The sequence below is a fragment of the Neolamprologus multifasciatus genome, chromosome 15, assembly GCF_963576455.1.
Source record: "Neolamprologus multifasciatus chromosome 15, fNeoMul1.2, whole genome shotgun sequence".
In the NCBI taxonomy this organism is placed as follows: Eukaryota; Metazoa; Chordata; class Actinopteri; order Cichliformes; family Cichlidae; genus Neolamprologus; species Neolamprologus multifasciatus.
The window spans coordinates 20,014,536-20,031,699 of record NC_140453.1 but is presented as its reverse complement, the minus strand read 5'-3'; the positions used below and the strand labels follow the sequence as shown (position 1 = coordinate 20,031,699).

Sequence of the window (17,164 nt, the reverse complement as noted above, 5' to 3'; positions counted from 1 at the left end):
ACTGGTAAATTTCCCAGCCTGGGAAAGAATTCAGCTTATTCCCAGTTTATCCCGAGCACCTCCATGCATCATGTAATTCTTACAAACATTTTGTATACAGCTGCTGAAAGAACGGAGGAAAATTTGCTGCATATTGCAAATATTATGCGGTGCAAGTATAATAATAATACTTGATTACGTCAAAAATGATAATCATGGTTACTTTGTTAAATATTGAGATCATGAATGTTCATTGATGTTTTTAATGCACCGCCATGCAAGAAGAAACCTTTCACATATTCAAATCTGTCCAAATGTTTGCATGAAAACAAAACCAGCCCTCCATATTCACTCAAATTCAGCAATATTCAAGTCCTAGTTGAAAAATAAAGTACATTTATAAGCAAACTGTACCAAAAAGGCTGCCGTAATATGCTACATTCATACATTATGCTAATTAATCTTTAGAAATCTATGTGAATAAAACTTGCAGCAAAGTGGCTGACAGCAGTGAGATTCCTCTACGTCTCCTCTGTTGTCCTTTGCACACAGTTCAGGTATTACCACTTTGGAAAAGTAACTGCATGAAGAGATAACACAGCTTTTGGCAAAAGCTGGCTAAATGGAATGCGACTGCACCGGTGATTCCAGTGCGTCTTTGTGAGCTGAATGGGTGTGCTAATGTGCTGTACAGGCTCGTTCTCATGGACGTCCGAGCCGATGTTGGCCACTTCACGTTAGCAATTGTTGCATTGTTTTTCCTGGCCTTCGCTCTTTAATTACACTCCAGTTTGTGCTGTCTTTTTCAGGTGTTTGAATGAGTTAGTTTAGATCTGTGCAGACAACTCTACAGTGCTCTTTGGCTATGATTTTATCTTGGTTAACACTCTTAAGGCTTTTCACCTTCTGCTATAGATAGATAGGTATTGATATAGACTCCCACACTGAGGAAATAGACTTTTTACAGCAGTGGAAGGGTCAGAAAGACCCAGTGAATGAGATAATATAAAAAAAAACAACAATACAAAATCAATAAATAAAAACTCCTAAAAGTCCAAATCAATAAAATACAATACAAAAGTAATTTTTACAATGTGTAAATTGTACTATGTACACAAAAATGCACTAAAACCTTGTTACTGACATTCTTTATAGTGCATAAAGTGCAGTGGGAATTATAATATATACACATATTTTTAGCAGGTGTTTATCCTATGTCTGATTGCTCTGTCCTACACCATGGCTATAACAATCTGCTGCTGAAGGAGGTGCTCAGGGCCTCCCCACAGTCTCATGCAGGGATGAGAGGTGTTGTCCATAATGGACATTAGGTTGGCTAAACTTCATTCCCCCTTCCTCCTCTGCGGTCTAGTCTAGGGGACAGGCCAGGACAGAGCTGGCCCTCTTCAGTCTACAAGTTCTTTCCTGCCCTTCTCTGTGCTGCCACCTCCCAGCAGACCACTGCATAAAAGACTGCAGAAGCCATCGCAGTGTTATCAAAGGTCCCCAGAAGACCGAGAGGCCTGGTCTTTTCGGTTGGATGAGAGTTGACACGTCTTCACAAAACTCTGTGGACTGTTTTTCTGTGGTATTACATAACTGAGGTTAATCATCCAAAACAACTACACAAGAGAAAAGAAGTCCAGTTGCCTTCTTTTTTCAAGCTCTTGAGATTTTGTACACTACGATTTTTACGCGGACAAACAAAAGCACTGCAATACATCCCAAAAGTGCCGCAAAATCCAGCCAAACACATTTGATACAGTGGAAACAGCTGACAGCACAGCTGGCATCTGAGACCAAGGAGTTTTGTTGCTTCAGGGAGTGACCACAGAGGAGACGCATCCAACTTTCCCCAAAGTAGAACCAACCCATCTGGAGGCTTCTTCCACTGAACAGCTTGACAGAAATAAAATGTGCGTTATCCAAGCCATCACACTGTTCAAAAAAACATATTTAGACCCACATGAGCCCAACTCACAAAAAAGGATCAGAATGTCAATTTATTGTTGTTGTTTTTTTTTTTTAACTCCTGAACAATGATCTATATTGTGCTTTGAAAGCACCATACACAATATTATGGATGGCTAATAAAGATTTTGGAGGCAGAACAATATTACAATCATTTAAAGTTGCAGTCCTAACATTTATTATAAATGGGACAATCGGAAAGGTTTAAACCACCGTTAGTTTCAAACCCGCTGTGACAATTTCTGAGCCAGAAAGTCAAACACCACCAAAATAAAACGGGCAGCTGGAAGTTTCATTTTTATCCCTCTGACAGTTGTCACGCTTACGCAACACTCTAAAGTAAATTAACATTAAGTGGTATTAGGCAAAGAATAACCATGAGTAATTTATAATCCTTTAAATCCTGTCTCGAGGAAAACACGGAGTAGGTCTCGTAATACTTCTTGTGCTCTTATTGTTGATTTTGAGAGGACATTGTCATCATTAGTGTGAATGCTTGAAAAGCATTCACAGTATTGTTCTTCTAATCTTTATTTTTCTATTTTATTATATATTCCGTACGTTTTTTGTACTCCTACTCCTTCAAAACCATTCAACTTAGAAAAACCATACAAACACCGTTAGATTCCTCTTCTTTTGGACATGACTGCTTGTATTTTTCTCATTTTTAACATTTATATTTTTAATTTTATTCAACTTTTTTCAACAAAAATTTCCCATGTATTTCAATGGGAGAATCTTCAAATTCTCATTCAACTTACTCCTCTCTAAACTGTATCTACTTCCACATATGTTGACATAGAGCCACCATTCAAACTTTAAAACGAAGACAAGACATTCAACTATTCAACTTGTATTTATCTTTTCAATATCTATTATACTTTTTCTTCAGTTCCAGTTTAAGTTTCATCCCTTTTTTCAGCCGTTTCAGAGTTTATAATGGGTGTGTATGGGACGGAATGTTGGCGCTAGAGTGAGACAGCTCAACTGCTAGAGTGAGAGGAGGGGGGAATTAATCTTAAAATCTTTTTTTTAAAACTACTGCTGTGTCCACAGCATTTGCTCTACCGCCATCATTTTACCCTCAAAACGTAGCCATCGCTGTCCTCTTTCATCTAATGTGTTTATTATTGTAATAGGTGTTATGGTTCTTTCATAATTGTCACCAATGCACAGCCTCCTCCCTCCAACTCTTCCATAGACTCTAATGTTAAAATGACTCAGAAAGCTCGTTTGAAAATCAGAAGTACAGGCTGTCTTTACACTGTCACCACGTCAATATAATAAACTTCACAGGCATAAAAACTGAGAATTTCAGTAGACTAGGCATTGCTGCCGCTTACAGTGAAAGAATTTTGTCAATACGACTTGTACTTTTCATTTGGGAAGGATTTGTTTCGGGCTGACTTTTCTGTTCATTTTAAGCATCAAAAGTGAGGCGCATGTCTGTGTGCGTGTGTAGGGAGCCATTGGGTGCAGTCACTATAGCAACCAGGCTCACACCTGCCTGCCTAACGAGCTCTGTCTCACTGTGCCAAGATTCATCTTAAACACTTGTCTTTCAACTGCTGCTGTGTCCACAGTGGAGGGTGGAGGGATCACATTTTAGTAATTCAATGATTCAAAGAATATGAACTTTTAATATTCATTCAGATGTTTTCTGACTCTAAATTTCCTTTTCTCATTACTTAGGTTTTTCTAATTTACAATTAAAACATTTTCAGATATTTTCCAACTTCTTCTGTGTGAATGTCAGCTTTTAGCAGTTCAGAACTTTTGTTTTCAGGTGAAAATTTCTGTATTTTTCATCTCTTTCAAAATTTTTAACTTAAATTCAGCAATTAATTCATTTTAGTGCATAAATTCAGATCCAAGCATTCACACTGCAGTTTCTTCAGAAAATGCACTTTCTAGTTCTAATTGACACCTCTCCTGGCTAGTTTGACTCAGCAATCCAAGTAAGCGTATATATCATGGAAGCAACCTTAGGTGTGTGGCTTCATTGCATAATATTTCAGGTCAGGCTAATATCATCGTCCTACATCATGTTCTATAGGAGCTGGAAAAGGCAGTGACAAGGCCCTGGGGCCGAGCTGTCTTATTTACTGATGGAAGTGGGTCTACTGGAGCAACCAACTAAAACCTATTTACTTTTCTATCACACAGACACAGGGACGGATAGAGAAAGAGAGAAACACATAGAAAGACCAACTCTAAGAGGTGATCTGACAATTAATATTCACACAGCAGCTTCCTCCCTAGCCCTACGTTTTCGTTTGATAAATTTCAGTAATGAAACTGTAGATGAAATTTACACAAAGCTGATTGAATTTCCTCATTAAACATAAGAAGGCAATCATTAAAAATTAGCTTGGAATCTTCCTGACTGTGTACTGAAAAAGACTTTGAGGGGTTTTTTAAGGCAAAAACTCAAAGTGGCATATTCTAAAATTAAAAACACTGTCTTACGGGGCCGAGTCTACATTTGATATGCTACGATTTATATTTCCAGCCAAATATTGAAATAAGAGCCAATCTCTGGTTGTCTTTTTTGCTAATAGAACAGAAAAGAACAGAAAAATTTCTGAAGTTCTGCTTAGAAGGAGCAAGAAAACCTCACTTTCTTAATTTTTTATACTCTGCATAAAACTGTGTGCAGGAAAAAAGCGAACTAACCACAGCTCCTGTAACTGTAATGCAACAGAACAAAACAGTTGTGGACAAGTGGTGCAGTAATATTCACGACTGTACCAGGTTTTTATCTCATTCAGAAATAGCACTCGTTGGCCAAAATATCATTCCTGAGGAAGTACAACTTATTTTATTTAAAACAAATAGGAAATTACAATTACAATTTAAAACCCCTCTCACTGTCTCACATTTTTAACAGTGGAATAATTTCTCGATATATTATGAAACCGGCTGACCTTCCAGAGGCAACCCAGCAGCCATTAAACTACCTAAGGCACTTATTCTAGGTTAAGTTAAATTTATTTCAATTGTCGTCAGGGTTTGAAAACTGCATGTATAGAATCCGTCGATGAAAACTTCTTCAAAAGTTTGCTGAGTGTCCCCCAAAATAAGGTTTTAAAAAGTTTTTTTTTTAAATCCACCTTCACATGAAGTTAGACTTCTCCCTCCATCTCCGCTGCAGAATCCTCCCATAGATTCCAGGTCAGGAATCTTTGAGCGCCATGTCTTCTCCTTATGTAATCTCTCTGGTTAGTCTCAGCTCAGCAGAGTATATTAGCATCTTTTGCTCCTAGCTTTGATTTTTAAAGCCAATATTAAGGGAAAATAACCTCAAAATATAAAAAGAACAGAGGAAAAGGAGTACTAAATGCATGCAATAGCTTTGCCGTGTCCTACCTATGTACCGGATCCACATAACATAGTCCGCTTTATATACCAACAACTGGAAATATTGCCCCAAAACAGATAGATCTGACGGGAGGGGATACAGGTTGATTGTTAAAGCTTTACACCACCCTAAGAACGAAGAGGGCAAACTGACAAACACCCACTAGATGTTAAATCTACGCGTTACTGTTGTATTTACAGCTTTTACAGCTGCTTCTGAGTGAAAAAATAATTAATTTATATCAGTTTAAACAACACTTCAATTATTCACTTTCCTTCCACTCAGCTGACAGACCCATTTAACATTCATTCTTTTCTTAATTACAGGGAGTTTACTTGAAATTATCGAGGGAATTAAAAATGAAAAGCCTTCACTGCACCGTGACATTAGAGGGCAACTTTTAAAGAAAAAAAATGCAAGAGTGCAGGAAAACTTCAAACCAGATCAAAGCTAGAGAGTATCGTGGCGTCAACCTTATCAGCAGAAGAAGCCCAGCTACCTCTGTCACACGGGGCTGTCATCTTATCAAAAGCTCACAATACAGACCCACACTAAACCGTCATACACCACCTACATACAGTGGGGCAAAAAAGTATTTAGTCAGCCACCGATTGTGCAAGTTCCCCCACTTAAAATGATGACAGAGGTCAGTAATTTGCACCAGAGGTACACTTCAACTGTGAGAGACAGAATGTGAAAAAAAAAATCCATGAATTCACATGGTAGGATTTGTAAAGAATTTATTCGTAAATCAGGGTGGAAAATAAGTATTTGGTCAATAACAAAAATACAACTCAATACTTTGTAACATAACCTTTGTTGGCAATAACAGAGGTCAAACGTTTACTATAGGTCTTTACCAGGTTTGCACACACAGTAGCTGGTATTTTGGCCCATTCCTCCATGCAGATCTTCTCAAGAGCAGTGATGTTTTGGGGCTGTCGCCGAGCAACACGGACTTTCAACTCCCGCCACAGATTTTCTATGGGGTTGAGGTCTGGAGACTGGCTAGGCCACTCCAGGACTTTCAAATGCTTCTTACGGAGCCACTCCTTTGTTGCCCGGGCGGTGTGTTTTGGATCATTGTCATGCTGGAAGACCCAGCCTCGTTTCATCTTCAAAGTTCTCACTGATGGAAGGAGGTTTTGGCTCAAAATCTCACGATACTTGGCCCCATTCATTCTGTCCTTAACACGGATCAGTCGTCCTGTCCCCTTGGCAGAAAAACAGCCCCATAGCATGATGTTTCCACCCCCATGCTTCACAGTAGGTATGGTGTTCTTGGGATGCAACTCAGTATTCTTCTTCCTCCAAACACGACGAGTTGAGTTTATACCAAAAAGTTCTACTTTGGTTTCATCTGACCACATGACATTCTCCCAATCCTCTGCTGTATCATCCATGTGCTCTCTGGCAAACTTCAGACGGGCCTGGACATGCACTGGCTTCAGCAGCGGAACACGTCTGGCACTGCGGGATTTGATTCCCTGCCGTTGTAGTGTGTTACTGATGGTGACCTTTGTTACTTTGGTCCCAGCTCTCTGCAGGTCATTCACCAGGTCCCCCCTGTGTGGTTCTGGGATCTTTGCTCACCGTTCTCATGATCATTTTGACCCCACGGGATGAGATCTTGCGTGGAGCCCCAGATCGAGGGAGATTATCAGTGGTCTTGTATGTCTTCCATTTTCTGATGATTGCTCCCACAGTTGATTTTTTCACACCAAGCTGCTTGCCTATTGTAGATTCACTCTTCCCAGTCTGGTGCAGGTCTACAATTCTTTTCCTGGTGTCCTTCGAAAGCTCTTTGGTCTTGGCCATGGCGGAGTTTGGAGTCTGACTGGTTGAGGCTGTGGACAGGTGTCTTTTATACAGATGATGAGGTCAAACAGGTGCCATTCATACAGGTAACAAGTGGGGGACAGAAAAGCTTCTTACAGAAGACGTTACAGGTCTGTGAGAGCCAGGGATTTTCCTTGTTTGAGGTGACCAAATACTTATTTTCCACCCTGATTTACGAATAAATTCTTTACAAATCCTACCATGTGAATTCATGGATTGTTTTTTCACATTCTGTCTCTCACAGTTGAAGTGTACCTCTGGTGCAAATTACTGACCTCTGTCATCATTTTAAGTGGGGGAACTTGCACAATCGGTGGCTGACTAAATACTTTTTTGCCCCACTGTATGCACAGCTAAAGGGCTCCAAACAAACACCCTGGGGTTATTAGGACAAAAGAGAGAAAGATCTTAAATTAAAAACACACACGCTCCCGTTTATTCAATCGGTCGCAATTAATTAAAGTTCTCTTTCATAGCATTCGTTTCGTGTCTCACTATGGGAATGCCTCCTGCGTGACCTCATCAGAAGCTCAAATACCATTACGCCAGCCCTTACAGGCTGGCTAGGTGACGCCCATGTCAGGGGGGGCCAGTGCCTCCCTATATAATAGGCTGACATAGCGTCAGATGTCATTCAAAAACCTCTTCTCGCTTCTCGCAGAAGCCTGTACCCCTAGCTTCACCATCAGGTAGCAATACCCTTTGACGCTAGAGGTTTTTACACATTAGGTAGCAATTACTGTAGAAAAGTAGCAACACTTTTCACCCCACGTTAGCGAGGAATAGCAATATTCTCCGCACTCGGTGTCAGTCTCGCTAACGTGCGCAACCCTCTAGCTAACCATGGCTGAGATGCCCGATGATTTGGCCGCAACGCCAGGGCCGAGCTGGGCAGAGGCAGACCCTCAGCCCATCGCGACCGCTTTCCCATCGCTGGAGGCACACGGAGATCGTGTGTTTTTCCCCAATGCTGGAGTCACCTGGGGAGGATATGCTAACAAGGACGGAGATGAGTCTGCTGACTCGGAGCTCCTGCTGTCTGACGACGGCGAGGAGGAAGATTTCACCTCCTTGGCTAGCATCAGCTGGGCTGCAAAGCCCTCGACTACCGGCGAGGTTGAAAAACCGACACCGCCGTCTGCCCTGGATCTCGACATGCAGGACATGTGCAAGCGCGCAGCCGCTAGGCTCAACATCCCGTGGCCCGCCATACAAACAGAGGTTGTAAAGTCTCGTTTTGACGGTAAGAAATTGCCGAAGGCGAAAAAGACGGGGAAGCATGTGTTGCCTGTTTTCCCTGAGCTACTCGATGAGATAGCGGTGACGTGGAAAGCAAAACCTTACAGCGAGAAACACCCCATCGTGGGGAGCTCTCTGCTGGATTGTGAGGGGATGGAGTCTATCGGCCTCCGCCAGTTGCCACAAGTGAAGCCGTTGGTGGCGAGCCATCTTCACCCGAAGACGTCTCTGTCCTCATCGGCTCCATCTCTCCCCTCCAAAACAGACCGCTTCCAGTCTAGCCTTACAGACAAGTGCTACAAGGCAGCGGCTCTGTCAGTAAGAGCCCACAACGCCTCTTCTGTGCTAATGGCTTACCAAGCTGAGCTAGAAGAGAGCATGACAGCTAACCCAGATACCACAGTGTGGGAAGAAATCTGCGTTATAACTGACCACGTCCTCCGCCTCCACAAGGTAGCCATACAGGCTACTGGGAGAGCCATGGGCCTCATGGTTCTTCAGGAGCGAGCACGCTGGCTCGGGCTCACCAACCTGACGACCAAGGAAAAAGAGGAACTCCTCGACACCCCTGTCGTCCCTCACGGTCTCTTCGGTGCGGCAGTTACATCCATGCAGAAGAGATGTGAGGAGAAAAAGAGAGATGATGAGGCTCTGAAACTCTGCCTGCCGAGGAGGGCCCAGTACGCCACCCCAGCAGCACCACGCCAGTCATTCGCGCAGGCAGCGTCTCGCCCGGTCCCCGCTTTCAGGATTCCCAAAGTGCCTAAGACGCAGGCAGCCCCCCAGGCTGCCGGGGCCCCTAAGAATCCATGGTCTCGGAAGCAGTCTCCCCAGGCCAGACCTCAAGCGGCCCCTCCTCCTCCCCCTGCTGCCGCGATCGTGAGGAGGAGGAAGAAGCGGCCGGCCTGACAGCCTCTCTTCTAGGCGGGAGCGAACCCAGTTTCCCCCTTTCATGGGCCGCCCTGCCGCCTCCCAGCTCCGTTCCAGAGCGAGTTCAACACACAGAGTGCTTAACTCGGGCCGGCGTTCCTGTCACCGGACCCGCCAGAGGGAAAGAGAGCCGAAATTCGCAGTGTTGTTTCACAGGCACTTCTCTCATGCATTCTGTATTAAAAAAGCCCCGACACGCGCATCCAGGCAGTTTGCCGAGGGCGCTGTCGAGCGTTGCAAAACGCATGAAAAACTCAAACATGCTGAAAAACAGAGCACCGTCTGCCATAACGCAACCCGTGGAGACTCGCGTTTCCACGGCTGTGATGATGCAGATGAGCCCGTCACCTCGCTTGCCTGTGTCAGAGGTGACGGGACACCGAAATGGCGTATGTTTCGCGCTGCGACCACAAGGGGGCGCCAAAACGCCATATTCGGTGGAGTGGCCAGTGAGCGCTCTGTCTCTCCACATGAAGAGCTGGGCCACCTGCACTCAGTCAGCATGGGTGCTGAGGACATTGGAAAAGGGCTACAGGCTGCAATTCAGTGTCGCTCCACCACATTTCAAAGAAATCGTTTACTCTTGTGCTCTGGGCGAGTCAGCCAGTTTTCTTCTGGAGGAAATTTCCACCTTGAGAGACAAAGGAGCTATATGAGTTGTCCCTCCCGAGGAAATGCACAGCGGATTTTATTCAAGGTATTTCCTTGTGCCAAAGAAAGGAGGGAGGGGGATGAGAGCCATTCTGGATCTCCGTGCCCTGAACCGGCATTTGAGGACATACAAGTTCAGGATGTTGACACACGCCTCGCTGCTACGGTTTGTACGAGCGGGCGACTGGTTCACATCAATCGACCTGAGGGATGCTTATTTCCACATCCCCATATATCCCCCACACCGAAAGTATCTGAGATTTGCTTTCCAGGGGATAGCATACGAGTTTGTAGTCCTGCCTTTTGGTCTCTCACTGAGCCCAAGGGTGTTTGTGAAATGCACCGAGGCAGCAGTGGCCCCGCTCACGAAAAAGGGCATTCGGGTGGCCACATACATCGACGATTGGCTGGTGGCAGCCCCAACCCGCCAGGGAGCGACTTGTCACACAAATGCTCTCATACACCATCTGGAGAGTTTGGGTTTCCAGATAAACGTGGAAAAGAGCACATTGACGCCAACTCAATGCATTACTTTCATAGGGCTCAGCCTAGACTCCCTTCAGGTGAGGGCGAGGGCTTTTCTGTCCCCGGAACTGCTGGCGGTTCACCTGTCGCTAAAACACTTTCTCCCTTGGCTGAGAGGTCATCATGTTTTAGTGAGGTCGGACAATTCCACCGTTGTGGCCTACATCAACAGACAGGGGGGTCTGGGGTCCCCCAAGTTGCACACACTGGCACGCAGACTGATAGTCTGGAGCAGTGTCCACCTGCTGTCACTGAGAGCAACTCACGTGCCGGGGATCTTGAATTTTGGAGCAGATCTTCTCTCCAGGGGCAACCCGCTGTATGGGGACTGGAAGCTTCACCCAGAGGTGGTGAAGCAGTGTCCCCTGTTTTACTCGCTGCACGATCAGAGAGCTCCACTCGGGGTGGATGCTCTAGCTCACGAGTGGCCGAGAACCCTCCTCTATGCTTTTCCCCAGTGGCCCTCATTTCTCCAACTCTGGCCAGAGTGAGGGAGAGAAGTCACTATATGATTCTGATAGCCCCGCACTGGCCAGGGAAGCACTGGCTGGCGGAGATTTTTCAGCAGCTGTGCGGCCCACTTTGGCCGTTACCACTACGCAGAGACCTCCTGTCTCAGGCACAGGGGGAAATATTCCACCCCCACCCAGAGAGGCTAGCTCTATGGGCTTGGCCCGTGAGTGGTTTAACCTGAACACGGTGGGGCTCCCTCATAGTGTTATCGACACTATTCAGTGTTCTAGAGCATCGTCTACTAGGACGCTATATGAGCACAAGTGGCATGTGTTTGAAAGCTGGTGCTTAGAATCACAGGCCATCCCTTTTCAGTGCTCTGTGGCTGTGATTCTGTCATTTCTTCAGGCCCTGATTGATAAGGGTAAAGCCTTCTCCACCATCAAGGTGTATTTGGCAGCAATTTCAGCCTGCCATATTGGTTTTGAGGGAAAGACTGTTGGCCAGCATCCCTTAATATGCCGTTTCATAAAGGGTGCACGGCGTAAATTGCCTACGTCTAGGCTGTTGGCTCCATCGTGGGACCTTCCCACAGTATTGGCTGCGCTCTCCTGTTGCCCATTTGAACCCCTGGAACAGGTTGAGTTAAAATTTCTGTCCTTGAAGACGGCTCTATTAATTGCTTTAGCTTCTGCTAAACGTGTGGGAGAGATCCACGCTCTCTCAGTGCATCAGTCATGCATTCAGTTCTCCTCGGATAATACGAGGGTCAGTATGTGGCTCAACCCTGCCTTTGTCCCGAAGGTTGTCGGCACATGTTCCCCTATAGAACTGCCGGCCTTTTGCCCACCGCCTTTCTCCTCAGAGGAGCAACAGCGGCTGCATACCTTGTGTCCAGTCCGTGCTCTGCGCATTTACATGGACCGAACCCAGAGTGTCAGACAAAGTGACCAGCTGTTCGTGTCCTGGGCTAAACCACATATGGGAAAGCCTGTGTCTAAACAGCGCCTCTCCCATTGGATAGTAGGAGCAATTGCCCTGGCCTATACTAGCAGGGGCCTTCAGCCCCCTGCTGGCTTACGTGCGCATTCCACTAGAGGTCTGGCAACCTCATGGGCTCTCTTTAGGGGAGTTTCTATTCAGGAGGTGTGTGCAGCTGCATGCTGGACCTCACCTCATACATTTGCTAGGTTTTACAGGTTAGATGTGACAGCGCCTAACCTAGCACATTCAGTCCTCAGTGCAGGTTCTTCCCAGGTGGGGGCCTCTCCCCTGTGAAATGCTGTTGGGGACAGTTGTCTTCTTAACAGGCATGTCTGGCAATCCGGGAGTCAGTATTTCTCCCATAGTGAGACACGAAACGAATGCTATGAAAGAGAACTTAAGGTTATGTATATAACCCCGGTTCTCTGAGTAGCATGAGTGAGTGTCTCACCAGACCGCCCTCCTTGCTATGGAAGCGAGGAAGAGGTGGGCTTGTTTTGAATGACATCTGACGCTATGTCAGCCTATTATATAGGGAGGCACTGGCCCCCCTGACATGGGCGTCACCTAGCCAGCCTGTAAGGGCTGGCGTAATGGTATTTGAGCTTCTGATGAGGTCACGCAGGAGGCGTTCCCATAGTGAGACACTCACTCATGCTACTCAGAGAACCGAGGTTATATACATAACCTTAAGTTATCGTGGCGCATACAGACAGAGCTCACACAAACACCTGCAGAAATGATGTATGCTTCACTTCCATTTAATAACATTAACATTAGTAAAGCTGTTACAGTTCCGATTTTCATTGTATGACTATCATGGCTAAAAGAATATACAGTATAGATAATGACCATTTTTATTGAAAGCTTGCAATGAAGAATTTTTTTTTAAAAGTGCTATCAATCAAGAGAAGAGAGCTGTGATGAACTGAGTAGTGAGGATGTAACTATAACTGTGTTGCCACTGGATTGTTTGCAATATTATCATATCCCTATTTTTAAATGTGTTATCACCAGTAGCAGTATCCGGTCGTTAAGTGGTGACGGGCCTAAAGTAGTCTGTGTTTAATATGGCTTTTGTGTTGTTAACATGTTTAATGTTTTGTATTTTCTTCTATTTAATCTCAAAAAGCTCCTAAAACAGTCAGTGATCACTGTTGACCTCCCTCGGCTTTTATTACCGCTAATCATTTATTTAAGCTCGGTTTTTAAAACCTTAGGATGTAACTACAACCCAGCCCATGCAGCAGTATATGAATGACTAACCTCATATTGTGGATGGATTATCTCAGTTGTTCTCCTGGCTGAAGTTTGGTCCTTTTACAGCATCCTACCATGCGATTACATTTGTTCCTGACCACCGAGAACACTCACGTTAACTTTTATCGAGTGGAAAAAAAGTTAGCATGTTTATATTATGCTAACATAGCTGTATCGCTAGCGGTCACGTAGCACATCATTATATACCAGCTAGCCAAACTTCAGTAACCCTACAAATGTCACTGCTGTTTAGTTTTCTGTCTTCATTTATGTTGGAAGTGATAGCAGAGCTGTACGTTTTAATTTGTTTCTAAAACCCCGCAGTCAGGACATGCTATATTGTATTTAGATGGAAGCTAGCGAGCTAAATTCCTGCTAACTTCTAACTCTGTTAAATGTCATAAATTCCGTTTTCATAGATGCCTGGATGTTAAACTCAACTGTTACACCTGGTAGAGCAGAACGCTGATCATTTTATTAAAGATGAAAGACTTTAGACAGTTTTTCAACTCTCAGTAATGCCATAGTGATCGTTTGATATATGGACCTGCAGCGGAGTTTAGGCCCAGACACGGCTAGTGACATCAGACTTAACGACCGGATACTGTCAGTATACTGTCTTTCTGAGTCCAGCTAAACGCAGCCAAGATCTGTGCAGCGATATGTTAGCAGCTCTTAGGTCTGATCAGGGCTTGTTATCAATCCCCAAATGTACACTAAGAAACTAAAGATTAGAGGGAATTTGCAATTTTAGGAATTCTCTGCCTTCCAGTCTACGACAGACTCGAGCAGAAAGCAGCTGAAGACTCATCTTTTTAAACTGGCACTGGGACATTCAGTTTCATTGTGTTTTTTTTTTTTATTATTATTTTCTGGGGTTGCATTTGATGTAAAGGACCTTGTGATCTGAATCTTAAAGGGGGCAATATAAATACATTTACTATCACTGTACTACTCTGTGTTCATTTGGATTCGATTTTGATAGTCAAAGGTCAGGATTACATGTGACAATTTTGACAATATTTCTGGCAATAACTCAAAAATGTATATGGTAAATTTTGCACAAAAACTAATAGGATAAAATTGGCTCGGGGTCTTTTTTCTAAATACAAATGAAAAAAATAAGAGGCATTACAGAGTTCTGGTCTGAGGTGATTGTCTCTTTGTGTTTTATCTCTAATACTGTAGGTCTGACAATATTTATTGTGAACCGGCACTATATGAATAAAACTGAACTGAGCAGACTCATAAGAGAAAGGTCAGAGACTGCCATGAAGCATTATTTTGGCCTTTATTTACCACTATCACTATGGAACAGAAAGGATCAGATTTCACATTCAGTCTGCTATTGAATTGGTGACACTAATCTCTGGTGCCCACCTATTTAATTGCGTCAAAGTCTTCACTGCATGCATTATAAGTGTGGAGAGACATGGATGTAAACTGAAACTTGACAGATTTGAGAGGAGACATTCAGCCAAGAGGTGGTAATTCTAGCCTCAAAACTGAAAGGCTGACAGACAATTAAGACTTTCAGAGAAGAGTTACAAAAGTGTGAAACCGAGGAGAGGGAAAAACAAAACAAAAAAAAGAAGACAGAGAGAATAAAACACCCCACATCACCGTACTCATTACGAGCACAGACACTGACAACTGGCAAGAAGCACAAACAGAATATAAATATATGATAAAGTTGACATTTAGAGGCATGTGTAGATGGATGACTCTAACTGACGGCCAATTTGGCTGCTAATCTAAAGGCCAAGGCTGCTGGTGTCAGGGACAAGAGATCAATCGCGCGCGCGTGTTTGGGCGTGCACACATACGTGGTCTTTCACTCACCAAATAGATTGCTGGAGTGGCCGTGCTTGGAGACGGGCCTGAGCTCATTGGAACCCCAGGCGTACCGCTTGTAGCTGTCCCACGCATGCTTCATCATCTGACAGGGGAGAGGAAGAGGAGGGGTAGGAGGGAGGGATAGGGAGGAGGAGAAGATGAGAAATGAAGAGAGTTAAACGGGACAATAAACTGTGAGCCGTAACAACAGAATCAAATCATTTTAACTAAGTGATGAGGCTCGTTTTTCACTCTGTGAATCAGCCTGTATGTTTAACTAGGGCTGGGCGATATGGCCTAAAATTCATATTGCGATATATTTTGAAGCACGTGCGGTAACAATATATATCACGATATATTCTTTTCTTATGTATAACATATTTTCCACACTATAAGGCACACTTATAATCCTTTAATTTTCTCAAAAATCGAGAGTGTGCCTTATGTAGGAATTCTGGTTGTGCTTACTGACCTCGAACCGATTTTGGCGTGCAGAAATCTGTTAAAAAATGTTTTGGTACAACTTTGGTAAGCCGCACTGCTTGATGGATTGTCAGAGCATTACAGCTGCCGAGCATTATGGATGCCATGGAAGTTTTACATCCATGCATCCATGAAAACAGAATTTATTAAATTTAACGGAGTTAGAAGTTAACAGGAAGTTAGCTCGCTAGTTTACACCTAAACATGACATACCATGAGAGATTTTTGAAACTAATTAAAACGTACAGCTCTGCTACCACTTCCAACATAAATGAAGACAGGAAACTAAACAGCAGTGGCGTTTGCAGGGTTACTGAAGTTGGACTACCTGGTATATAATGTTGTGCTACGTGATTGCTAGCGACACAGCTATGTTAGCATAACATTAGCACAGTGAAGCTGGAGGATGAACGCCAACTTTTTTTCCACTCGATAAAAGTTAACGTGAGGGATTCTGGTGGTTAGAGACAAATGCAATCGCATAGCAGGATGCTACACACGGGCCAAACTTCAGTCAGGAGAACAACTGAGATTATTCATCCACAATACGAGGTTAGTTATTAATATACTGCAACAACATGGGAATAGAACAGCTGCGGGGGAATTCAACATTAATGAATCAATGTTACGGAAGTGGAGGAAGCGCAGTTTTTGGCTTTCCCCATATTTCAAAAGTGCTTCATCTCTTTGCTATGACTGTCGCCCGCCATAATTTGCAGATGATAATGGTTTTAGCCGCTGTGATGCTTTCGACCAAAACAGGCGCAGCTTGATGACATCATCAACATGCGCTATCACAATAGAGCGATATAGTCAAAATCTCTATCGTTGGCCAAATTTATATAGTTTCTATTGTATATCTTTTATATCGCCCACCCCTACGTTTAACTATGCGTTTCTAAACTGCCCTAAAAAGTATCCAGCACATGCATGAATAAATACAGAGCTGCAACTGACATCAACTACCCCAGATTCAATCAATGGTTGTCGGAAAGATATTCCCACTGCTCAAGCTGACATAGCAAAATGTCTTGATTTAATCAGCCAACTTTCCAAGACCCAAAGTTCTTCAGATTAACGTCACACTGAAGGTTGAGAAAAATAATGGATACTAGAAAAAAAACATCATAGTCAGAGTTGTTTTGGGCAATCCTGTAATGTGAACTGCCTACTAGTATTATTAATTGTGTATTTATTCAACTTGAAGTAAGGTGTCTTTTATTTATAGAGGATTTCCTTAAACTTTAAAAGTTAAGGGTTATGGTAGTGGGGACACGTGTTAGGATTTACTCCCTGAGCAGGGCGTTGGAGGTTTTTGCAGCCTCTGGTCCACTGTAGCTACACAGAGCTAAAGCCAGCAGTAAATCATTGCATAATGCAAACAGCACGAGAGGCCCTGAGCTATCTGGGGATAAAGGCAGCTGCAGGCAAACCTTAATGATCCTTCCACAAGTTCATCTAGGAAACCCTGAGAGGTTTACTTCCTCTCAGTCACATCTTGTTGACCAAAGGCTCTCTTCTAAAACGATTTTTGTGTTTAGGGCAAGTCCTTCTATTTGGTACGGTCTCAAAGGTCTAGAGCATAGGTGTCAAACTCTGGCCCGCGGGCCAAATTTGGCCCGCAGCCTAATTACATTTGGCCCGTGAAGCCAT

At 43.9% G+C, this 17,164-nt stretch overlaps 2 protein-coding genes and 1 long non-coding RNA gene across 3 annotated transcripts in view; 1 reads left to right on the top strand and 2 right to left on the bottom strand.

Moving 5' to 3' along the window:
• Positions 1-17,164, bottom strand: part of man1a1 (mannosidase, alpha, class 1A, member 1) — a 177,805-nt gene that overhangs the window by 117,974 nt on the left and 42,667 nt on the right. The window contains 1 exon segment of the mRNA XM_085133304.1: positions 15,035-15,131. Coding sequence (XP_084989430.1) covers positions 15,035-15,131 — 97 coding nt within the window.
• Positions 10,858-12,729, top strand: LOC146501967 (uncharacterized). The gene has a single exon (XM_085133289.1). The coding sequence runs from the start codon at positions 10,940-10,942 to the stop codon at positions 12,224-12,226; it is 1,287 nt and encodes a 428-aa protein (XP_084989415.1). The 5' UTR covers positions 10,858-10,939; the 3' UTR covers positions 12,227-12,729.
• Positions 15,734-17,164, bottom strand: part of LOC146501966 (uncharacterized) — a 37,882-nt gene continuing 36,451 nt past the window's right edge. Inside the window, exon 2 of the long non-coding RNA XR_014869413.1 lies at positions 15,734-17,077. This is a non-coding gene — a long non-coding RNA (uncharacterized LOC146501966). The remainder of the gene's footprint in view (positions 17,078-17,164) is intronic.

Bases quoted from the DNA above. Each gene is read 5' to 3' on its own strand.
- LOC146501967 (XM_085133289.1), top strand. From the start codon at position 10,940: ATGCTTTTCCCCAGTGGCCCTCATTTCTCCAACTCTGGCCAGAGTGAG.